This window comes from Parus major, chromosome 3, assembly GCF_001522545.3.
Source record: "Parus major isolate Abel chromosome 3, Parus_major1.1, whole genome shotgun sequence".
NCBI classification, from domain to species: Eukaryota; Metazoa; Chordata; class Aves; order Passeriformes; family Paridae; genus Parus; species Parus major.
The window spans coordinates 35,966,279-35,986,064 of NC_031770.1; the positions used below are offsets into that span (position 1 = coordinate 35,966,279).

Genomic DNA, 19,786 nt, shown 5'->3' on the forward strand with positions numbered 1-19,786 from the left:
TTCAGAGTGTCATTTTCTCCAGCAACAATGTTTTTCTGTGTGTATAAAAAAGGGATTTTTTTTTTTTGTTTAAATTGTTCTTACTAAAGAAACATGCTAGTTAGTGTTCAGTTCTTTCAAATCTGAAAAAAAATTATATGCGTCTGTAAAATGGAAAGGCTGATTGAGATCTAATAGAAGGCTGATAGAGATTTAATAGAACTGATGTCTTGAGCTTTATGAGCTTGAACACAACTTTGCTGTTTTGTTAATTTCACATTGATGGGCGTTAAATGGTTATGCAAGAAAGCTATGTCATTTATCATAGAAATATATCCTTTTTACTTTCAAAACTAAATGGTGTCTCTTCCATGCCAAATTGCTTGCTCTGCTTTTCTTTATTTGGTGGTTGTTCTACATTGGACATATTCAATGTTTAAGTTAAGAGTTCAAAAAGGAGAAGGGAGCAGTCTTCCTCCCAAAAGGCTCATCTAGAGAGGTTTGAGGCAAACAGATTTTTCCCTGTTCTTTTGCTTCTCAAGTCATACATCTTTCTGATCAGGCCTCTCAAACCGCAGTTGGAGTAATAGAGACATGTAGCATAATCAAGGGAATGACAGCACCTGTCTGTTCAGCAAAACTACTAGATCCCTGTACTAGGAGTTCCTGTTTCTGTTCTTTAACCCCCTCTTGAACTCCAGGAGTACATTAAATAAGATTTTAATAGGTGCTTTTAGTTGTGGGTGGAATGGGGGAGGGGAGGAAGGAAGAGAAAAATTAATTTTAATAAATTTGTTTCACATGAAGTTGAAAGTTTTAGTGGAAACTTTAGTGGAAAGTTACTGGGATCTGAGATGTACTGGAGAACTGAGGGAGATATAAATCACTTCCTTCAGGAGGGTAATAAGTGCATGAGAGCACTCTTCTATCCTGTGGAGATCATGCACTGATATCCTAATAGTTCTTAACTATTATGAATTGTATTTGTTATTAGAACATGTGTTCCAAAAAGTGTTTAAAAAGATGAGAAAAGCCAGATGTCTTATAAAACCATTCCTTACTGAATTCCATACAAGATCACAAGGTCTTCAGAACACTAGAAATAAACCTTATTACCTCAGAAAGCAATTTCAAAAGAGAGTGACCTCTTGGCGATAGTTATGATTTCAGTCTCAAGGCACACATTTCCAGAACATATTTCATTTTGCTTAAACAGATGACATATTTGACAGAAGATGTTACATGACACAACTGAGTTTGGGGATACACCAAACTCATTAGCACACTCCAAAATAATTAATGTGTTGGTGCTTGACTCCTTCTGTTTTTCTTCTACTATGTGATTATGGGTAGGAAGGGACCAGGAGCAGGGGGAATCAGAGATCCAGTCTGCCAAGAGTTATTCAGGAATAATTGAAGAGGTTTTTTACCACTAGCAAAAAAGAGAATTTTGAGTAGTTTAATTTTTCAGGTAATGATTTCTGCCTAGAAGTTTTCTACTGAACTCTTGGTTTTGCTGTTTTTAGTTTAGATCAGTGCTATTAGCTGGTATGGGGGAAAGAATGAAATCATTCTTTCTTCGTTTAAATTTCTTCCTATTTTCTCAACTATTCTTGACAATTGTGTTCAACACCTGAGCTGTTTCACTTCCAATGTCAATGCACTTTCTAAAAGAAGCCAAAAATATGAAGCCTCCATTTTTTCTCAAATGTTTCCCATTGAGCCTTAGCTCTGAAGACTTTTTTCCCTTTGACTCTTTTCATTCAGTTGTCACATTTTGAAAGGTGGTGATAGGAGAATCCTTAAGCCATACTGAACAGTAATACTACACTTCTTTTATAGATGAAGTGATGACAGGAAGTTACAAAGAAAATCAGGACACAGCATTCACATCGTTCTGCCTAAGCTTTGCTCTGGAAGGCATAAACATCATAAGCTCTGATTCAACAAACAAAGCAATTAAAATAATTAGTTCCACAGACCAGATGGCATGGAGGAGACACTATTCCTGTCTATTGCTAAATTGAATAGATGAAGACATACAGTTGTTGCTATATTTGAATAGATGAATCTGTACAGTTTTATGTCATAAGTATAATTACAGATCTGGAGATAGGTATCTCAAGGTGAACTAACAAATTATATTTTGAAATATCCCTGTGCTGTACACAATCACACTGTCCAGCACATATGCTAGGTACTACAAACCAGACTGTGCCTTATCTCAAGGCAGTTACCTGCTTCTCCTATATTGTAATTCAACTTGAATTTGATGGTGATAGTTGTTCTTTTTTTCTTCATTCTTGTCCTTACTTCCTGCTTTAGTGAAAAACAGAAAGCAGAGCTGATGCAAGAGGTCTTTGGAGCTATTTTTCAGCACTGACTGCTGTTTTGTCTTCCCCCAGATCAAACTGATTTGGGAACTATAAAAGCAGTGTAACCACAACAGCTTGGAACTTACCACAGGCGTACTATTTTGAATCACATGCAGTTCCTCTGTGGGTTTTGCACCCTGTGCGAAGTGTTTTATACCTGCTGTTCACCAGTGGCAGAACAGCAAATAGTTGTTTTTGATTTTTCTGGTTTTAAACCCACCCTTCATCAAGTAAACTTGTAAATCTAGCTTCTTCTGAAGACTTGAGAGGAAATTCTGCTTACATCTTTTGATAAATCATAAAAGTAACATGGTTGACAGGTGAAACAGCTTTTTCTTTGAAAACAAAAATATTCAAGAAGATACACTTGTTTATAAGGATAATGCAATACCTATAAAATTATATTTCATGTAAGTAACAGATAAAAAAAAATAAGTGTCAATGGCATAAAGAAGATAAAATACACCCAAGTACTTTTTTAAAGATTTTATGCTGGAAGTGGAGGCTGAAGTCATTAACTGGTTTCAACATCAAAATCCACATTCTAAGCACTGGTACTCAGTAACTTTGGGTTCAATATTTGTCCAGAAATAACAGTAAGCTCATAATTTTGAAAGTCAGTAATGCTGCTGTGCTATTGGAGACCTCGTGTGTTTTGCCATGCTTCTTTAGGTGGTAGTGTTTGACTGCAGCAAAACATTTCAAAGGGCAGTTGCATCAAGGCGCTCTAAATTGCCTGGTACACTGCTTAGCTCTGGGTTTCAAACAAAAAGGAAATCTTACGTCAGATGGTCATGAATCCAGTTATCTTCTGCTCATGACCTTGACCTCCTTTGTGCTAATTTTGATATCAAAATGCTTTGTATTTCACTTGGGATTGTTCTACTCGTTTCCTCTTATGTGCTTTTCTTCCACACCCATTGCAAGAGCCCTATTACAAAGAAATTGAAGCTTTTTTTAGTAAAATTATTGTGAACAACCAAAGCGAATATTGTTTCTTAGTTTGCTAGTATTGTTTTCAAAGTGAAACACACATTTGGCAGGATTTGATATAATGAACCAAAACATTCACATTAAGAATCTGCTATGTGACTCGCTTTAGGAAAAATACCAATTCCTACCCCAGCATACTTCCTTAAAACTACCAATATCATCTTGCATCTTAGAAGTTCACCTTCAGTTAGGCAAAAACTGAGTACTATTGGTTGTCCAGTACCTGGAGTTCTGTTGTATAGAAGCCTTACAAATTTTTTGCCTTCTGTCTTTCCTGGCATTGAAGTGATTGTCTAGATGAAATGAGTACATTATGTTCAAGAGGAAGTCCCTTCCTTGATAATTTTATATTCGAAGTAATTGTGATGTGAATAACTTCAGATGTTGAGGTTACTTAAACATGTAGGGGATACTGTAAGGATAAGTTAAAGTGAAGAATGAATTTGTTAGCTCAGAGACAAGGTAGTAAGGATGGGAAAGAATGAACTAACAGAACATCATAAAGAAAAACGATTGGTAAATGTTATATAGGCAGTAGCTTTCCAGTCTTCCACCATATAAAATAGAAAAATTGAACAGCTTTAACTGGTATACCAAAGAATTAGACTGAAAAACCCCTTAGATAAAAGATATACTAGAGATAGACAGGTGTGATTTTTCTAAATGCTCACTTTTGTAAAGAAGATTAACAAGAAGTTATAAATTATTTTCTTCATTATAGACTAAGTGTAGAATAATTGTTTAAAATTGGTACTTCAGCTGAATTGTTAAATGTTGAATGCTTGAAATTGGTAATATCTTTATGCATTCAGTATCTCTGTTGATGATACAGGCAGTACCTGTAGAACTATAAAGTCCAAATGATGATGTGGTTGTAACTAGGGTAAGAAAAACTGATCTTTCAATTAATGTTTATGTATTTCATTACTAAATGTTTGAAATTACACTTATAATTAGAAATCTCAACTAATATACCAGCAGGACATGTTTCGATGCTTAGGTTAAAGGGCAATAGTATGTATGATCTGGCAAAAATCACTATGAAGTATCTGGAATTGAAAGTGTGTTGAAAGGACAAACCAGCCTTCAGTAGCTGCCAGGCAGGTGCAAAGATGTGTTTTCTTTCACAGTTTAAGACCTAATTTATTCAGAACTGAGAAACTCCTTGGGAGCTGATAGGACAAAAAAGCATGTTTTTTGTATTTGCTCTATAAAATTAGGACTAAAACTCTAATATATATTAATTTTAATGTGTAATCAGAGCCTGTGCATTTCTAAGATATCTATAAGAAGAGAGAAAATAGTAAATGCAAAACTCATTTTGATAGTTGTCTTTTCATTACATGGACTGTAATTTTGTTTAATTTGGATCATAATGTACATTTGCTTTATTTGCTAATCACACTTCCATTTCCATCTAAAAAAGTCTTAAAACAGGGGCAAGTTAACTGCTCAGCTTAGGACATGAGAAAGGCTATTTATCATACTCGAACATTTAGATTTATGAAACCAAACAGGAATTCTGTATTAAAGATGGAGTTGTCTTAAACATGTTTACATTGAATCCTCCTGGATTAAAAAAAAACCAAAACCAACATAGAAATAAGGCTCTGTATTATTGAAGGACAGTCTGATTCTCACTGCTGATGCAAATTCATCTTTTAAAGGAAGAGAAGATGCAAATTAAAAAAGCAAACCAACAAAACCCAGATAAATGAAACAAACAAAAACACAAAAAAACTATTTGCTGACCAAAGTAGTATTGAAGTTAATTAATTCACAATGCATAAATTTTTAATAGTTCTTTCTGGCTCAGTCATTCTTTACTTCAATGACACAAATCCGTATGCTTATTTTGTTTGTTTAGGGTAGTAGTCTCCTAAAAATATGGAAGCTATTGCATGAAATGGCTTTTTAAAGCCAAATTAAGAATGAGTGAATTTTGCATTCCTTCCAGTTTTTAATCATTTTCCAGAACAATAAAAATATATGCAGAGAAGGTATAAATTGCCCTCATTATGATAGTTTTGCAGTTACAATTGTGATCATCTGTGTTACAATGGTGATCAGCTTATTACAGGGGAAGAAGTTAAATCAGTTAAATAAATTAAAGCAGTTCTCTTTGTCCTCTCTGTTTTCTCTGCAGAATCTTGCTGTGAAAAGCCTGCCAAATGCATGAGTTTTCCAATACAATGAAAAGGCACTAAGTGCATTGATTATTGTAGTTCCAGAGGTTCCAGGACCATGGTGACCTGTACTGAAAAGCAGAGAATTAATTCAGTCTTTAATTCAGAGTCACGCATGTAGTAGATGGTGCCGCCTTCTTTAATGAAATGAAGTGAAGATGTACAAAAAAAATTTCTGGGAAATAACACAATAACAATGAGACAAATGTTATTGATAGAAGTGCTTGTGTCTGTGTGTCTTTTAATATTTTGAGAGTGATCCAGCATTGTTCTAAAAAATTCTTTCTTTAGAAGGTATTTTAGTGTTGATTTACCCATTGCAGGAAGTGAGACTGAAGACTGCTTTTAGTTTTAAAAGTACCAAAAGTGAATGAGTATGGTTCTCTAATATTTGCTAAAGTTGGAAAAGGTAGTAAGTCAAAGCCAACTTAGTAAATCCCAGTAACTAGTGGTTCATGGTCTTGCCCGTATATATTCACTCAGTAAAGAAAGACTGAATGGTCTGTCAGTAGGGCTTTTCTTTTCTCCTGATACTAAAAAAAAATATTTTACTTCCTCAGGTCAGCATTACAGGCTGTGATTTTAAGGGAAACCAATGTATTTATTGCCAAAGGAGATTTGCAGTGGGAAATCTGATAAAAACTGAAAATAATTACTCTCAGGTGTTCAGAGGCAAGAAAGTGTTTGTAGAGCCAAATAGGGGTAGTGTTTCAGCACAGTACCTTGGAAATATTTTACTTTTATGATGCAGGTCAACATGAAGGATTATCAAGAAGAATTCTTTGGAAAATTTGTTTCTTGTACACTATTAAGAGAAAGATTTCAGCAGATCAGTTCTCTGCAGCAAAATTTTGAAGTATAAGCTGTAGAGATTTGTAATCTGTGACCTAGAGAATATGAATTCACGGAAAGTGGGATGAAGGGATTTGTAGAAAAAGTCATTAAACTGGTGACAAATCCCTGTGAGATAAGTACAGAAATAGTGATGGAAAATAATGCTTGAGGAAAAGATAAAATAGAAAAGAATGGGCTATTGTATAATTAACAAGGGGAAATGTTATTTTTCTGGTTTTAGATTAAATGATTGTACCATTTACAAAAATAAGAACTAGTTTCATGTAAAATGAAAATTTGGTACATTTAAATTAGTTTGTAACTGTGCTGTAGTAGTGGAGAGTGAGAGCTGCTTTTTCTGATAGATGTTTCTGCTGAAAGAATTTTCATCATGCTGAGGGCTTCACTTTCACTAAGTTACAAGGAGGGTTGGGTTGTTAAAAAGCCCATTTGATATGGTGGCTGGTGTGGTTTCTAAATGTTTGGAGATAGAAATTTGGAGAATCTGGTATGTAAGGAATCGATTGGAGAATATTATACTAGAGACAAACTTTGCAGTAGTGCATGCTAGATGTAGCTTCTAACCAGAGAACTGATTTTTCTGTCCTGATTCAACTGATTTAGTTCCTTTTACAGTTTTAGTCATGAATTGAGGAATATATTAGGATTCTGAACTTTCCAAACTGATTTAAGGACCATTGATTCAAATAATCACTGGGACTGATATATGATGAGTTTTATAATCACAGAATCATGGAATATGCTGAGTTGGAAGGTATCCACAAGGATCATCCAGTCCCACTCCTGGCCCTGCAGGTGACCATCCTCAAGTTGTGTCTGAGAGCTTCTTGATCTCTGCCAGGCTTAGTGCTGAGACCACTTCCCTGGGGGCCCCAGTCTGGTGTCCAGCCTCCCTCTGAGTAATATATGATGATGATTCCTTCCACTATTTCTATTTACTTTTTTTGCAGTTACCCAGTTTTTTCATAGTATTGCTTTCTGACTGAATATTGTAAATGATAGCACTGTGGTTTTGTGATAAGGCTTAGGCATTTTGACAAATATGGCGATGATTTTGTAAGCAATATGACCTTCCATGCCAGAACTAGGATTTTAAATGTCATAAATATTATTGTTTGTAGCTGTTATGCACATTGCCTTGCTATACCTGCCTATTTTTCCAGATACAGATCTGTGAAAACACTGAAGTTGCCTAGAAATAGAAACATGTAGTAAATGATCTACCACAGAACACTTCTGCTTTCTTTGTTTTCCCCTGTGTGAAATGCACACAAGCTGAGGTCTTAAGAATAATTAAGAATAATTAATAATGTTGCAGGTTCAGACACAAGGTCAAAAATGCCAAATTATAGTGTGATCTTTAGCTATTTCAGAAGCTTCCAAGCTCCACCTTGCCCATTTCTTCGGTCTGAAATCTGCCTTCTTCCCTCTGGCTCTCCATTAAGGGAACTGAGTCTTCAGGGGCGCTTGGTGCAGTTCTGTTTGAATATGTCATACAATCAGGCATGGAACATTTAATGCATTTAGAGTGTTTTCATTTTCACTGGAAATTGAACTGATTTCAAACCAGTTGTTACTGAAGATGTTTATTTTTCCTCTTTGGTGAGTAGATCAATCACCAACAGAGAATGATAGGGGTTTGTTTGTTTTTCCCTGCTGTATGGAGAGCTTTCCAGGAACATGTGAAGAACTGGATTGGATGTCTTTCAAGAAAATACATATATTGAAAACAGATTTCTTTACATGTGACTGCTTTCTTTTGGGATAGCTAAAGTTTAAACTCTTTGCCTGTGTGTCATATTTCTAATGTACTTACCATCATACACTGTATGGTTGCTGGGTCAGGCTCAGCTACTGGAAGAATGTTTATTTCCTGCCAAGTAATTTTTCAACAGAAACTACTGGGTATCAGTCAAGGTTTCATTGTATAGGGCAGCTATTCTTGCAAAAATCATCTTTTTTTCTTGTAAGAGGGGAAAACAGTGGGTGTCCCAAGGTGTTATCTGAGACATTCTGGCTGGATTCAGGACAAAAGGAACTGAACTTGTCTGTATTTTCCCTTTATGTTCCTGTCCCCTTCACCAAATAAGTGAAGATGTTCTTGAAGTTTTCAAATGAATGAAAATAGTTGAAAAACAGCAGCAAAAGAGCACTTTGCGGGTGAAAAAACCCCATGATAAATTGATTTTTTTTGTTACTGAAAAAAGAGCTTCTGGCAATTAAAGCAGCAGATTTTGTATGATTTCAGGCTATGGGTATCTAGATAAGACTAGACATAATTTTCTTTCTTTTTTCCAGGTATCTTAGTAACATGAAAGAATTGCACTTGGTGTGACTGCACCAAAGCCAAATGTGCTTGCACCAAAGCAGTTACATGAATACATGGCATTTTGTTTTTTGCTGTGTTTTTCTCTTTGATGTTTCTATTTGTGCAACAGAATACCATCCAGTCTTTGCCCTAGGTAAGAAGCTGTAAATGTTTGCATATTTGCTATTAGTGGCAAGGTCTTAAGAAGTTTTCCTTTGAAATTCTTTTTTTATTTAAAGTATTTGTTGTTTCAGAAATGATCATCTAATTCCTAAGTTCTAATTTTTTTTGCCACATACAAATGTTTATTTTGAATATTTATTTCTAGTATATTTACTTATGCTCTATATTAAGTGAGAGGGTTTTTTTGCTATTTACAGATACTTCAACTTTCTTTTTTTAATTGCTTGTATATATATACATTATTGCACAATTTACTATCACCAAAATGCAAATATCTGCTATATGGTAGGTAAAAAAAGAAAAAAAAAAAAGTGGGTAGGATATTTCTGATAGATTATTCTTTGTGATCAGGGTGTTCCGATTGCAATACACAATAGCTCAAATGTGTCATAGTTATGAAAGTTTATGACTATATCCAAACTAACAATTATATACTGCATAAAAAAATAATTAAATTAAAATGTTGAGCTTGACTATCCCGTTTCTTGGCTTTTCTGAGGAAGAGCTGCATCTCTCAAAGAATTTATCTGTTATATATAAGAAAACACAAATGTTTGATCTAACTATAACAATTTATTGTAATGCCTGATGGGGCTGGGAAGGGAAGATTGCACCAAAACAGAGGTTTTTGGTGCAAGAGCAGTTAGATCTTTATTAAAGGCTACAAGCAAGTTCTTCATTTGCTGCAAAATTGACACAACCTTTGTTTAAAGAAAAAAAGTTTATTTGCTTATGTTTTTAAAGGGAATAACAACTTTAAATGCACCAAATTTGAATTATATTAGGAAATTCTGTAGTTGTAATCTCTCTTGGAGAGAATACTGCATTATTCTCAGGTTCAGGTCAAGTGCTGACACTTGTGTGTAGATACCACAGAGAAAGCTGTCCTGAAAAAGCCTCTACTTGCAGTCCTCTCAGCCTAGAAACTTTAAGCTTTTAAGTATTTCATGAGGAATTGTTGGTGCCAAGGAGTTTCTTCAGCTGTTTTATGGGGACAAGGAAAAAGGAGATAGCAGAGGAGAATCCATGTTTCTTATGTATAATCAGTACTATTGGTACTTACATCCTTGAGAGCTGGAGCATCTTCCATTCTTTTGATGGAAGAATCCATCAAAATCAGCTACTGGAACATTGCCGTGGGGTGGATAGTGCTGAATCCAGTACCAGAAGAGCTCCTGTTTTTACAGATCAGAGAGATTTCTCCTTTGAGTCGATGGTGGGAGGGAAAAATAAGCAAAGTATTAGTTGGGGATTAGTCTGCTGTTTAAAAAGAGATTACTCTAATTTGAGAGAATATGCATAGAAAATTTTTGTTTTCATTTCAGTTAAAGGAAATCAGCGTTTTTCCTTCTGTGTGTAAAGTTGCTAGAAACTGGGACCGTTTTCCATTTTTGGACCCAGGAATAACCTGAGTCACGAATGTGTTTTCTATCAGTGTAGTAACTACATACTATCAAGAGGTTTTTAACAAAGCATTGTGCAAAGCACTGCTTTCAGAGCAAACAGACTTAGGTTTGAAAACTTGCTTCCTAAAGTCTTCTAATTGAATGTTTCAGTTAATTTTGTTTCAAGTTGCATTACCTTGTAAGTAGTTTTTCTCTGTGAGGCAGCCTGAAATCTTTGCAGTTTCTGTGTTCCAGACAGCCTGTAGCCTTTCATTTACAATATCAAGTAGGCAGTCAGTGCTATACAACATGGTAAAGTTAGTTTTCCTAGATTTAAAACCAGTTGTTAGTTCCTAGGGAGCGGTGTGATACACAGTCCTCAGTTTAAATAAACACACCAATTGAGGTCAATCCTAACAAGCAATTATTTGATTGGAAAAATGACTGAGAGGGTGAATTTGCAAAATGAGCAAAAGCACAAGTCTTCAAGGCAACAAGATTTTAATGAAACTAAGGCTTGGATTTTAAAGAGGTGTAAAAAAGAGGCAATACTTTTGTGCTTTTAAGCATTTTACTTCTGCAGAGTTCTCACAGAATGTTTTTGTCCTTCTGAGAATTTGAATAATGTAAAATCTCCAGTATGTAGTGGAATTCAGATTGGCATCTTTGTACAGTGTAAGGAATCTTTTGTTTACACTTCCATGAATTGCAAATCACAATTTATAATAGTGATCACTGTAACAATATTTTCTCGAGTATTTAATGTCATAATTCCCCTTTGAAATTTAGATAAATGAGTGGGAGATTTCTTCTTGATGTTGAAATGCATCCTTGCTTAATGGTCTTTGCTGTGTGTTTTGATGCCTTTGTTCTTAACTGTTCAGAGATTGTTTCGTTGTTTAACAGAAATATATATTCTGAGCTTTTCAAAGGATAGCTTGTTATTGCCTTTAAGTCGTTTTAGTTTAGTGTTAACAAAAAAGTTCTGTCTGAACTGTCAAAATGCTGTTTTGAATAATGGTTGAATGTAATCTGACCCAATGAACTGATTTTGTATCTATTTCTCTAGTGATAAAATTGGCAATCAATAAAGTAATCATTATTTTGTCATAATATCTGCCATGAAGTTTGGACTAGACCAGAAATTACTTTCTCCTATTAAGCAAAACTTTACTGTTATATGAAAACTTTTATTAGTTTCATCATTTCTGGCATTGCTTCACTGGTAGTTTAAATTTGACCATTGGATTTTATAAGTCTGCATATGTCTCAGTTTGTCCTGGTGGTTATTGTTACAGGAGCACTTGGGTTGACAAAGAGCTGTTGAAATAAGTGTGTTGTTTGAAATGTAAATAGTGTTTAATGTTTTTTAAAAGCAAGATAAAAGGAGTGTAACTCAAGATCTAATTGCATATCTACATTGCATATCTGCTAAAATAGTTCTTGTACTAGAAAAACTTGGAACACCTAATACCTAATTCAGAGGAAAAAATAATTCAAAAATTCTAATTATTCTCCATATTTAATTTATCTCTGTCACCTGTTATCTGACATGTTTACAGTTTCTGAATTTTAGACAGTGATTATGTATAGGTTCTTCAGGGAGAATGGAGGTTTTGTTAGTAGTTTTCTGTGTTTATGTATTATTGTGTACACTTGTGGAACAAGGCTGCCACAGTTACTATTGAAATACATCCTAAATTAACTTGGATTGTAGTTCTTTCTTTTGAACGTTTTTCAGACTTTATTGTTAGAAAATGTAACTTGGCAGAAGTCAATGTGAAAAATAATAAAGCCAATTAATGTTTTGAAACATCAAGAATTTTGTAGATTTTCTGTTAAACAAGTATCTTGCTATCACTGCCTCCAAAAATAAATATTTTAAATATTTATTTTATATATATTAAATATTTAGGTCTTTAATTTAGTCTTAAATTTTGTGAATGTTTGAATTAATTTATGAGTGAATCTCTGAAAGTTTTACAGAAGTGTGTATGTATTGCAGGGTCCACAAAAACTGAATGTTTCATAAGCTTAAAAAAATGCCCACTTTGTTTCATAAATACTGTAGAAACTGTCTATGAGACAGACTTCTGTGTTAGGAAATCAAAGGAGCTTTTTGATGATAAATTTTCCTATTCATTCATAATTTTTTAAGTGAGCTTATGAATAAAATAAGAACTGTGTAATTCCACAATCAGAGTTGCACATGTAGTTGCTGTTATTTTTACAAACCTTTCCTCTACTTTTTTTTTTGAGTAAATAACATAGGTGAGTTCAGTTCAGTTTGAACTCTACACCTGCTGAGTCCTTAGGAACCATAAGTACAGATGAGATGGCAGCTTTGTTTTCCCCACAGATGTACTTTTACCTCTTGCCTCCTTTTTCTCCAGACACCTTTCTTCCAAGCAGCTGAAAAATTCCAGCTGTCTCATGATGCTGCCAGGCACTTTTGGGCCTGACACAAAGCCATGACCCACCAGGCAGTCCTACAGCTGGTGTTTATACTTTGGTACAGGTATACAGGTTGTGTGAGTAGCTAAGGGAGCCACTAGAATAAAAGAGAAGTAGAGTGGTGACACCAACTTGCTGCTTATAAATCACCCAGAGGAAATGCACAGAAATGGAAGGAGCACAGGGAAAATGGAAGTGGTTGTCTAGGCAGAGCATGGGAAGGTCAGGGTGATTTGTGGGGTTTTCAGAAGGAGTCTTCAGTCTTTGGAGAAATTGAAAAAAAGGAACCGTAGAATTAGAAGAATTTAATGTAAAGTGCATCTGGAGTTTCTGTGTTATAAAAGACTGAAAGGCACTTTTCCATTCATCCAGTCAAGCTAAATCCATGTCAAATGTGGTAAAAATGTGAGAAGCAGGACAGCTTAGAAGTGCTAGAGAAGGATAAAATCAGGACAAAATAATGCCACAGTCACCATGTTAGCTGGGATTAGGTGGTGGGTAAACATAGTGGTTTATGGCTGGTGTTATCATTCATGTAGAGAGGACTTCATGGGTAGACCATCACCACTGGAGTCCCAGAGTTATTTACTAGGGATTGATTCTGGCAGCCTGACAAGATTTCTAGACTGAGAAGCAGAAGTCTAGAGAAGACTTATCTAATTTTCCTGCCCATAAAGTCATAAATAAAGAGGAATAACAAGGGTCCCAGGATAAATCAAAGGGTATGAGGAAACATAAGAAGGGTGGAGATAGCAGTACTGGTGAATGGATAGCAAACGATTGGATACTAACACGGTAAAGACTAGCGTTTTTAAATAGGGTGTGGTTGGTGGAAAACAGCTGGATGTCTGGTTAGCAGTGGGACAAGACAGGAAAACAAAATAAACAAGCTATGATGATTAACACTGTAAAGCAAGCTGTTGCACAGATGAAGGAAATCTGGTGGAACAATTGTGACTGTTACATGAAAACTGGAAAATGTTCTTGTTGGAAAAGATAGGTAAAGAAAAAAGCAGTGCAGTCATAGTGTGTATTACTGATAGAAAAACTTGGGAAGAACTGAGATGAAATTGCATGGATAAAATGGCTCCAATGTTTTATTTGGGCCAGCAATGTTAAATTTTGTTATGAGTATTTGTATCTTTGAGATTTTTGAGGTGGGAGGTCCAGGTGAAATTAAGTGGGTGCCGGACAAGCGAGGTGTTGTTTCTGACAAGCATTAAATATCCGGCTCTTTTCAAAGGATAGGAATTTGGGGCTTTTTTGTTAGTTGCAGGGGGATTTTTCCTCTAAATAAGCTTGGACAAGGACATCCTTCAGGTGAAATGGATAGGAAAAAATGTTTTCATATAGTTAGTATTACATAGTAAGAGGCATTTTTTAAAGCAAGTAAACTATTTCATCTGAAATAAAGAGGTTAAGAATAGAAAGAAGCATGTGAAGGTTTGCCATTCATTTATCTTAGATGCAAAAAGCTATTTTAAGATTATATTTTAACAAAAGGAACAAATCTTTGGGGGAGGGATTTCAGAGCAGTAGGATGAATAACAAATTAAAAAACTGTACAGTAAGTAGGTAGAGAAATCAAACAGCATAATATTGTGGAAAAAAATGACAACTCAGAAACTGTAAGGTTGTAATAGTATTTCCAGAGATTAAGCACAGAGAGAAGGTCTGGCTAAAAAGAAGAAAAAGTTCTAACTCAGCCGTTGAAGATAAGCATGGTAAAACAGGCAGAGTGGTAAAAGAGATTGAAATTTGGTCAGGCTTGAAGATCAAAGCTGATATTTTATCATGAGGACCTTCGTGGTGTTACACATATGTTGAACATAGAAACAAAGCAAGAATATACAATGGGAATGAACATAGAAAACTTATGTCCAAGGAGGGAAAAGTCCTTTTCAAGCTTCATGTACTCAAGTTGTGGATAATTACCAGCTGAGATTGATCAATAAAGTGATTAGACTGACGGTGATAAGTAAAAACTCTACTGTGATTATTTCCAATTAGCATGGTATGCTTATCCCAAACAGGCTCCTATTGTACTGCTTAATCTCAGAGCAGAGATTGGAGTGTGACGTGTGGAGAATGCATTTTACGTTCTAGAGCTGTCTTTTACCGTTTTAATGTGGCAATAATATAGTCTTTGCTCACAATATAAAATTCCATCAGAACTATCTGGTTTTGTTGTTTCCAGACTGAATTAATGTGTCTTCATATTGTGTTTTTTTGACTTGATAACTCATTGCTATGACAGCTTAAACCTTGGGAAAAGGGTGTGTTACATGGTAGTAGAGTAACCTGTTAATATTTTTAAATATTGCATGTCTAAGAACTCATATAATTTGGAATTGTGAATTTTAGTTGGTTTCTACTCTATTTCTATTTAAAAACTTGCAAGGCAGGAATCAGAGTCTCCAGTTAAACTAAGTCACAAAATCTTATATCAGATTGTGTTGCAAGTATTCTATATTTGCATACTTTTTTTATTGGGGTGTATTTATGTTGAAGGTTATTAATGAAAAAGACTGCTCGTTTGATAGTGCTCACTTGTTTAATTTATTGTTCTGGATCTAATATCTGTCAGGTATTAGCTGTGCCATAATGTTAGCATTTTCTTGCCATTATACAAAAAAAAAAAAAAAATAATTGGCATTTTCTTGCCATTACGCAACCCAAATTTTATTTCTTCAAGCTTTATTCAGAAACTCAAAATTCAAAGTTAACTCATTTTTTATAGTTCAATAGTAGGCAGAACTGTGAGACCTTATTTTTTCAATATATTAAAGAGTGCATTAACCACAGATTTTTAGGACTTCTAAATTCAGTCATCTACTCTTCTTAAGGAATGTGTAATATTCCTAAGCTTACCTACATTTTCAGTTTTTGTTAGAACTCTGAGCAGAGTACAGTATTGGTTGTGGGTAGGGGGAGAACTCGTTAATATTATATTCTCCTCTAAGATGTTGCTGACATTAGGCTTTTCCGTTTGTGAAATGTAGGAAGGATACATTTTAAAATAAAATAAGTTCTTCGGAAAAAATGTTTTTCTATGTATTTCAGTTTTTCTTTTTGAAGAAAAAACCTATTTTGATTGACTTAAAACATTTCTTGCCTTTCATTCCCTGTTCTCCTCAAAAACATTATTTTGCAGGACTTATTTAGAAGTTTCCTTCCTTTCTAAAGCTTAGAGCAATTATTGTTTTTAAATTTTTCAAATGCATTTTACTACATTGTTTGGTGTCGTGAGTACCCAAGGAATTGGACAATTTTTTTGGTTTAATTTTTGCTACAACAAAATAAGTACAGAAAAATGTGCTTCTGCATTGCATTTAAACATTTCAGCAGAACTAAAACAGAGAAATATAATGTATTATGTAGTTTGTATTCAAATAAGTTCTAAAATCAAATATTACTTTAAAGGTTTTATTTTAATCTGACTCTTTTGGATTGCCTGAAACTGTCTAATGGAATGTAATTTTATTAATGTGTCATTTTCCTTACTACAAATACATCTCAGCCATTTGCTTGGCATAGGTTTCTGGACAATCTGTAGGAATAGGCCTCTGGAGATAATTTTATGAAAAAGAATGTGAATAAGATGAAATATGTGAAATATTAGTATTTAGAATTGGGAGGTTAAACATCAATTTAGAGGGTAAATTATTGCTGCATGTTCTTTTCTTATTAAAAGAATGAAGCCTCTTAGTAAATCCCATTAACATCAATAATAGTTACAAGATGTTTAGCAGTTTGAATCACAGAATTGATTTTATGCAGCTGTCAGTTGCATTATTGATATCAACATTTGGGCTTAGAAAGAAAGAGAGAGAGGTGATCTTATCCATTTTTTTTTTTTTTGCTTGGGAATCTTTGCATTCATTTTCAGAAAGCTGAGAAAATTCTGACCTGTGTAGCACTATGTGTAAGTCTTTGAATTATTAATGAGATGTTGATAGGTGAATCATGTGACCACAAGTAATTTTGTATCCCCCTATTTATACACTGGCCTTAAATTTGCTACTTAATGGTGAGTAGCGTTTGAAGAGAGTTTCTCCCTTATCTTAAAATTTCTAACTACTTTTCTGGCTATAGCCTCCTTTAATACTGTACTTTTTTTTGCTATTGGATTTTGGTTTAAATAACTTCATATGGATTTTCGGAGAAAAAATGGGTGTTGCAGTTTTTCTCTGTGAAAGTTACCATTCTCTTTCAAAGGGCTTCAGAAGAAAATATTTCAGCAATCCAAAGCTCCACCAAAACAAAGAAAATTGCCTGAATTGAATTGTATGCCAAGTCACAGTAATTTATTCTGTATTAGAACTGTTTTCAAAACCATGGTCCACTACAATATGTTTGTCTTTCTCTTTTTAATAAGAAATGTCATGCCTAAAACACATCAATTCTGTCTTAGGGGAAAACTAGCTTCAGGACTGAAATGCATTTTAGGCAGAGTCACTTCAAAAGTTGATGCAGTTTGACTCTGCAAGTGTTTGCTTGGGATTGTAAGTTTTATTTTTATTCCTGGTATTGATTATGGTTGATCATCATTTCTCCATTATGTCAAAAATGCCTAAAATTCCACCTACTTTGAATTTATGGGGAAGTTAGGTTGATGAAGTCTAAGTAAATACTAAATTGGGATATACTTTGTGTTTACAGGCACTTGCAGACCAGTTTGAAAATACAAATACATCAGTATCTGAACGCATGAAGATTTTCTACTGTTGTCAGGTGCCTCCACACTGGGCCATACAGGTGTGAAACATTCCCATTTCAATCTTTTAATCTTAAAAGTCTGTAGTGGTTGGTTTTGATGCTGAATCACTCCAATGTCAATGAGTGTGATGTGACTTTGAGTTGAAACACTGTAGAAATAAAGACCTAACATACACCAGGTGTTTCTGGAGGGAAGTGAAGTTCTACAGTGGTTTGCTTTCAGATGTCTTGTTCTGACATGCACAGGAGTAACTGCTTATTAGTGCAATTCTTTACTTTTTTCCAGTACAAAGTAGACTAAAACTTGCAAGCTTCAAACATATCTCCTATTAAAATAAACTCACCACTGTCTTTTAATACCTTTTATTACTGGTTTACTTATGCTACTGTTACTTGCTTCTTTCTTGCTTTTTAAAGTTCACTTTGGAAAGTTGATCATAGTGAAGTCAGCCAGGTTGGGAGTCAGTGGTACACTGAAGAACTTGAGCTGAGAAAGCTTTTCTTTTGAGATAGACCCCTCTTTTACTAGTATTGACAGGATTTTTTATACCATAACTACACTGTTCACCTTGATTTTCTAGAACAGAACTAAACACTAAAGTCTTATCTGACGATGCTGTATTTAACAACCTTGAGAAAATTGTTAACATTGCATACCTCCAAAGGTATTCATGTTGGTTTACTTTTAATGGTGTTTTACTCCTTTTTGATTTCTAATCTCAGTGCATGCTGTTTTAACCAATCATATCTTCTCTGAGCATTCTCAAGTTTTTCTACATAACCTTTCAACAGGCACTTGAAATATAACCATCAAATATGGTTTTCATTTCCAGTTGTCAGAGTGGCATTCAATCCAAGCCAATTTTCTAAGCCAAAAATAGAAATGCTAAAATAGGGATTTATAATGAAAGATGACTCAATCTTCTAGCCATAGTAATGAAGATGCAGTGCATATATAAATTTTACCAAATATAACTGAATAAATTTAGTTAAACATCAATGAGATTTAGTTTTAGACAATGGCAATTTTTTTTCCTAAGTGATTAATATCAACCTAATAAAGATGTTTTCAGAGTTTGTTACATAATTATATCAAAAGAGTTGTAGCCAGATGTTAATTTTTTTACTACTAATCTATTCCTCTCTAGTAACTCCTTGGATTTGCAACAGATATTGAACCCAGACCAATAAAGATAGGTTCATGACATATGTACAGAATTTCATGGAGTCCATTCAGGATCACCAAGTCCACTGCATAGGTTAACTGTGGGATATCATAGCACAAGTTACGGTCCATACAAAGAATGCTCCCATTTATTTTTGCAAACCTGTTTGTCTATCTGTCACACATAGTACATAAGTTGCCCTTTCTTCAAAGGTTAAAACCTATTTTCAGTTTTGATATTTTAAAATATAAAGACCAAAGATGACTTTTCAAAGTCATGAAAACACGCCATGTTTGGTTTTGAATTGAGGACATTTATTTTCATTAGTACACTGAAATAATAGCTGAATTTGAAATAACAAAGAGGCTGACTGAACTGTGAGGAAAACTCGACTAGGGTTTAGGGTGAACCTAAACTCAAATCCAATACTGATTTAGGTAAAAACCAGCACCCTTTGGCAGTGGCTGTTTGGGACAGTGATTTCTCACAGCTACTGAACAGAATTGTATCAGAGCCTTTCTCTCCATCTTTGTTTCTCCATGGCTGCAGATTACTGTGACAGAGCATTGCTAGAAGGGGCTTTAATTCCCTTCTTTGGGCTCTGTTTCCCACTTGGCATTCCCAACATCCTGCTGCAGCTGTTCTCCAACTGCATGGGCCTCATTTAAGGGCTTGAAGTTCATTTCTATCAATTCATTCTTGCCATGTCCCTTTATATTTGTGTATTATATTGTTAAATTGTTCAAAGCACAACAGTTTTCATTGAGCTGGGAGGATGTTTTGAGGTATATACACTGTTTGAGGTTCCAACCTGAAATTTCAGGAGAATAATTCCGTATTACCTTTTCCTGTTGATGTCAGAAATGCCTGTAACATATTTTTAAATTGTAGACATTATTTGCTACTTTCAGTTACCTGGAATTTCTTATCTTTCCAGCGTCAGCTTGCGAACTTACTCTTCGAGCTGGGATGCACCAGCTCTGCCTTACAAATATTTGAGGAGCTGGAAATGTGGGAAGATGCAGTAATCTGCTATGAAAGAGCAGGACAACATGGAAAGGTAAGAAAAATGTTTCATATAGCTGACATCCCATCTTGAAAATAGCATTTGAAAGGGGAAGGATTGTCTGGGTTTGGCTGGGAAATCACTAATGACAGTCACTTCTACAGGGGTATCATCACA

At 34.7% G+C, this 19,786-nt stretch overlaps 1 protein-coding gene across 1 annotated transcript in view; it reads left to right on the forward strand.

The window, feature by feature from the left end:
* Positions 1-19,786, forward strand: part of TTC27 (tetratricopeptide repeat domain 27) — a 113,562-nt gene that overhangs the window by 63,535 nt on the left and 30,241 nt on the right. Inside the window, exons 11-12 of the mRNA XM_015622281.3 lie at positions 17,381-17,476; positions 19,541-19,663. Of these exons, the coding sequence (XP_015477767.1) occupies positions 17,381-17,476; positions 19,541-19,663 (219 nt within the window). The remainder of the gene's footprint in view (positions 1-17,380; positions 17,477-19,540; positions 19,664-19,786) is intronic.